At 38.7% G+C, this 6,000-nt stretch overlaps 1 protein-coding gene across 1 annotated transcript in view; it reads right to left on the bottom strand.

Moving 5' to 3' along the window:
* Positions 1 to 964: 964 nt before the first annotated feature.
* The window catches only part of LOC103272357 (1-phosphatidylinositol 4,5-bisphosphate phosphodiesterase beta-1-like), a 235,041-nt gene continuing 230,005 nt past the window's right edge, over positions 965 to 6,000 (bottom strand). Inside the window, exon 3 of the mRNA XM_008069873.2 lies at positions 965 to 1,075. Coding sequence (XP_008068064.2) covers positions 965 to 1,075 — 111 coding nt within the window. The remainder of the gene's footprint in view (positions 1,076 to 6,000) is intronic.

Genomic DNA, 6,000 nt, shown 5'->3' with positions numbered 1-6,000 from the left:
AATTCAGTCAACTTGGGTGCATGTTTTCAGACCTTGTGGGACAGTGCCATGGGCTTAGGTCACCCACATTTGGCTCAGAATAATCCTTCTTAAATATTTTACAGAGTTTGGCATCTTTCATCAACAGAGGTGATTTTTTTTCTTCTGTCTCTAAAGCAACAGATCATTTTGATGTCAATGAAAGTACTTTGACTTTTAAAAGAAAAAATAAAACTTGTAGGAAGACACTCAAATAGAAAATGACTAGTTTTGCATCAATTATGAGAAGTGACAATGAGCTTCTAAATGGCAACTATACCCCTCTATTTGCCAATACTCTCTCTGCTCAAAATGAAGTATTTAAGGTAATAAATTTTACATACAACAAAGAATAGTTTTCAACTTTGATGTCAAGTCAATACATCCTGCTACGATACCCTATCAGATAGCCTAAGTTTAAAAAAAGATGTTCTTCATTCAACATTTCAAAATAATATTCAATAAATAAACGCACGGCAAATGCGTCTTGAATATTTCTGCAGCAAGTTTCTCAAATCAAAGCAAATAACTTTGCACTCAACTGATCCCAAAGTATGCTGATCTTCACTAGCAACATTCACAGAATGAAGACTATACTCCATTTGGCTTCATGGATGGAATTATTTCATTGCTCAATATTTGAACTATATAGGTTCACCATTTATCATTTCTAAAGGTTATTTCCCATATGCTTACAAGGTTCAAGGATTTCTGCAAATCATCCAAGCACATTTTAACCATTTAGAATTACCCAGTAGCTTTGACATTCCTTTTTTTTCCAATCAAAAATATAATTAGAGGACATAAAGCAAGTTCCTGCCCACAATGTTTCCATTTTTCAATAAAAGTGAAAATGTTTAGGGTGTACTGACTGTTGTGTTTTACATCTACAACAGAGAAACTTTTCATTGGGGCAATTAATTGATATCAAGACACAACTAAACAATCAAGGCAGCATCTGGTGCATGTACAATGCACTGCCTCCTACCTTGGGAGCTTTGGCGTGTCGCCCACATCTTGCATCCTTGACAAGGCTGAGATCCAGCAGCTCTGTCTCCTGGAAGGCAAAAATGTGAACTCATTAAGGAATCTCACAGATCTTTCTTCTGTATTTTATGTCATTGACATCACTTTCTTTATTTTTAAAAGTAATATTATCTTGAGACTTGCTTGAATATTTCTTTGCAGTTGGGATAATTATTTCCTCTTATATCACTTCTCAGTTAAATTGGAATGGAAACAAGAAGATAGCTAACTTATCAGTTTAATATATACTCTAATACGTTTTGAAAGCATAAAGTGCATGGCTTGGGTTCCTATTCTATCCTATAAGCCATTTCTAAACCATGATGAATCAGGCCTTCTTGTTCTTTTGGTTGAAAATGATCTTGAGAGTCTCTCTGAGTGTAAGCAAGGGTGTGAGGGTATGACAGCAGGGTGTATTAGGAAGAAGGGCAGAGATGCTCCCATTCGCTCACATACATACTCAGTTCATCAGGCCAAAGCAAAGATATGAATCTGCCCCTTGCATGTCCCACATACCTCATGCCCTGATATTTTCATTTATTCATTATCCATCTTTGAACATCTATAATATGCAAGTTGCTCCAGGCACGTAAGACATGATTGTGTCTCTGGATGGACTTGCCATCAAGTAGGGGCAAAAAGAAACGCATATGTGTTAGACAAGGGTGAGTGTGTGTTAATACCAAATTTAAAGTTAACTACTATAGTGGAGGTGAATCAGCAGAGAAAAAAACAGTATTTTTCCCCTAAGGGCTCAGAGAAAAGTTCATGGAAGTATTATTAAGCTTAGAGAAGTGGGGAGGAAGAGGAGGTACAACATGAGCTAATACCCAGACAAGAAAGAACCTTTGGGTTGAACCTTGAAGTATTCATGCCTGGAGACACTTAGAGACAGAGAACATTACAGGAGAAGGGGATAGGAAGGAGAAGGCTAGAGAAGCATCCAGGAGTAAAGGACAGCAGACGTCCAGGCATTGTGGCAATGTGGAAGGGGACTCATGTAGAACACTTAGTATTCCATTTGGCTGTAGCATAGAATTCATAATGAGAAGTCATGAGAGATGACACCAGAAAGGGATATGGGCCAGAGGAAGGAAACTCTGAAAGTCCAGCTAAGGACACTGAGCTATGAGGTTTGTGACACACACATCACCCTGTTAGACAGTGGACTGCCACCAGTCAGACAGCACTTGATACAATGAGCAGCTGTCTTAAAGTGACTCCAGATGTCCAACCTATGTTTCCTGGACAATGAGCCAATTGGATGAAGGCAGCTAGTCCCTTTCTCTCAGCGGAAGGCACTGCATCATCATTCAGCTACTAATAGACCTCTGGCAGGAGTGGCTGTAACTTCACAAATGCCTCAAAGTCCCTAAGTACCAGCAGCTGGTGTTCTCAGGCAACTTCTACAACAGCTGCCACCAATTTCAAATTTCTGGTGCAAATGGTCTGATTATTTTCCTGCACTTAAGGTTGCCATGCAATAAGGTCAAATAGGAGGTGGAGTCCCTCCCCCGAAATGCAAACCCACACAGCGGTTCCAACCAAACACCTGGCTCTAGCACACCTCTCTGTGGGATGAAGAGAGGACAGGAAACAGTGAGTTTCTTCTCTTGCTCACTCTGATCTTGCACATTTTCTTTCCCCCGTTTTAGAGGAATCCTTAACCCATCCCACACAGTGTAAAAATATGGGAAAATCTTCCCAAACTCTGGCCAACACAGCAAGGACTTTGCAGGACAGAGTGACTGGTGCCATGGTTCCCCAAGGCCACATGGTTTACAATGTTGGAGGTTGCCTTATGAGTGTTAGAAAATAACAATCTTAATTGCAGGACTAAGTGCTTCACATGAGCAAATGCATTACAGAGCCTTCACTGAAGAAATGGTGGGAAAACCAAACATGAGGAAGCTGAGCATCTGGCACTTGTTCCTTCAGCTATATGGCATTGAAAACCAAACATTTTCTGGAAGAAGAGAAACAGGAAAAGAACAAAGCTTGAAGAAGTTTAATCTTGATGACAGGAACCGAGTGGAGATTTGAGAAATGGGAGACAAAAATGAAGGTGTGTAATAAGAAGAGAGGTGAGACAGAAAATACGGAGGCAGAAGTGTCTGAAGGGAAGAGAAGGGTCATAAACATCACTGGGTTTCCACCTTCCTCAGTGAGACTCAGAAGTCTGGGCAAAATGATAGTGCATTTTGGAGGTGTTTTTTAGAGGGATTTATCCAAGTGGAAATGCCTGTCAATTCACTTGAGCATTATTTATTGAATACCCACAATGTATCAAGCATTGTCCAGTACTAAGGGTTAAACCAAAACATGCAGATAAGATGCCAATTTTGAGAAGCTCACAGACAAACCAATTATTATACCCTAAAGGAGACATTTAAAGGTGCCCTGCAGACATGGGCTACAGAGAGCTATGGCATCTTTTCAGTCAATACACAAGGACGAGAAGGAGTTTGCCAGCCTTATAATGTGTGTGTAGGGACGGAAGGAGGTGGGTGGTTTCAGAGAGAGGGATCAGCAGATGCAAATGCACAGAGGCAGGGATTATGTGCAGAAAACTACAGATCACTTGGAATATGCAGCTGAAGTGTTATGGAGTGTTAACCATGATCATTTGTGGATTTAGTGGTCATCACATGGGTGTCCTCTTCAGAAGTATTCATAAAACTAACTTTTATGTTCGATGTACTTTTACTAAATATATGCTGCATGATGTTTTACATATACATAGAATAATATCACACACAGTACGTTTACCTAATAGAGATATTTTCTATTTAAGGAAATTCTTCCCAGTTGAACAAGCAATAGACTTAAAATTTATTTGTTTGATTACATACACAAAACCCAAATGGAGTTCACAAAGAAAGAGATCTTAGCAGGCATCATTATATAGACTTTTATATTACAGATAATGAACACTGTTTTATACTTTCAGCTTGAGAGAAAAACACTTATTCCCCAAGTCACAGAGGGGTACTTAATGTCAGCAGCCCTAGGGACTCATTCTGATACCACAGCAACAATGAAACTCATCTTATGCGTGTATCAAATTGTGTGTGCACAGGAAAGCTACCGCAGGGCACTATCAATGTGGGTAATGTGGCATGGGAAAGACCCAGGTGGAGAAGCTATCTGTGGATGCATTTCCCTAGAAAGTGATGATTAAAATAGTGTCTCCCACTTCTATTAACATGCCACAGCCATCCCTCTGGAGTTTTTAACTGCTTCCTTTTCTTTCCTCCACTAAGGAGAAAATGAGGAACCCAGTGCACAGGACCATAAAAGATGTTCCTTGTATCATTAAAACTTTCTAGGTTAATTCTCCTGTGATGATAGTTTTAGCAACCCACCCTCATTATAATAATAAAGCAGTGAAATGGTCCCTTTCTCATTTTGGTTAAGAGTTGGTGCTTTCCAGTTTTGCAGAATGGTGAATTTGATTTAATTGAAGAAAAACTATTGAATAACAAGTAATATCTGCTCCTATTTTAAAGGCTCCCTTGGTATGAACTTTTACCCTATACAAGCAAATTCAAGCAATTATTAAAACAGTCTTACATTTGCTGAAAATGTTCCAATATATAAACTTTGCATTATAGATAATAACATTAAAGTCATTTTTAGAAAAGTGGAAGAAATGTGTTCTTTTTAGCATGTAAGCCCACCCAATGATAAAAAGGGTGCTGGGGTGCCCAAAGACACATGGTCTACCTTGATCAGGAAAAGAATGGCTAATAGACCAAGGCCCACAATGACACCCTGCAAAGCTTGGAGACCACACTCTTAGAAACCCCAATACACCTACTGAAGTGTTGACAGATGTGCCCTCTTCCCTTGCCTGTAAGGATAAAAGTGAATTAACAGTAATCAAGTAAATTAACAGTATTGGTGGTTGTTGTTTTTTGATATTTTGAACTAGTGATGAGAAAGCTGAGACAAGCAAAGGCAAGCTAAGGGAAGACTAAATTGTCTTTGATGTTTACTATTCAGTGGAAAGATTTCTGTCAGCCACAAAACATACTGTGAGGTAGATGAGCCATGAAATCCACTTCAAACTCAGGAAAGAATACAATTTAAAACTAAACTCTTTCTAGAATACTAATTTCTGTGCATTGTTACCAAATTCCATTAGTCACCCAATATAATAACGTGCTTCAAGTTCTCACAATATATAATCAGAGCTACAATTACAGTCATAAACATTTCACAGAGAAGATATTAATGGCTGAGTGTGTTTGGCATGATTACGTGTACCTCTACATGGGGTACATTCCTTAGTTGTTCGACCTCGATTTACCAAAAGTAGGATAAATTAATATACTTTATTGACTGAGAAACAGCCTTAAAATGCACATTAAGAAAACTATTTTAGACTCCTTTAATGAAGGGTTTAATTCAAAGAGAAGCAGATGGACTTAGACTTAATTCTTTGTTCCTTAATTTCATTCCGTTTCTGAGGGGGTGACAATCTGTGCAGTATACCTCTCAAAAAAAAATCCCTGCACTGTCTGCCACCTGGTATATTGTTCCCTTTATTCCCCAGGCATGATTTTTGTCTTTTTATCCACAACCTACAATGGAAACTTAGCTTAGGGAATGCTAATGAAAATGAGATTTACAGGTTATCAATAACAACCATAGGAGACAAAAGAGAAGAAAGCACATCTGACCTTCTTTATTTAAACACACTCAGGTCTAATATAGAGAAAATTTCACAAAACTAGGAGGCAGAAAATTTAAGTTTTTCCTTAAAATTATCACTTGCTATCCTTGCAATACTAAGCAAGTTACTACAGAAGTCTGTGCACGGCTTGTATCTTCATCTGTCAATCACAGATGCAGATGACGGCAACATCATCCTCACTGGGCTGCTGCTAAATCAACTGGGATATTTAACTAATATCTGCACTTAGCAAGCTGGGAGTCCAGCATGCATATACA

This window comes from Carlito syrichta, unplaced genomic scaffold (assembly GCF_000164805.1).
Source record: "Carlito syrichta isolate Samal-C Ts95f unplaced genomic scaffold, Tarsius_syrichta-2.0.1 Scaffold312267, whole genome shotgun sequence".
Taxonomy (NCBI): domain Eukaryota; kingdom Metazoa; phylum Chordata; class Mammalia; order Primates; family Tarsiidae; genus Carlito; species Carlito syrichta.
The sequence above is the reverse complement of the archived record's forward strand: the minus strand, read 5'-3'. Positions and strand labels throughout refer to the sequence as shown.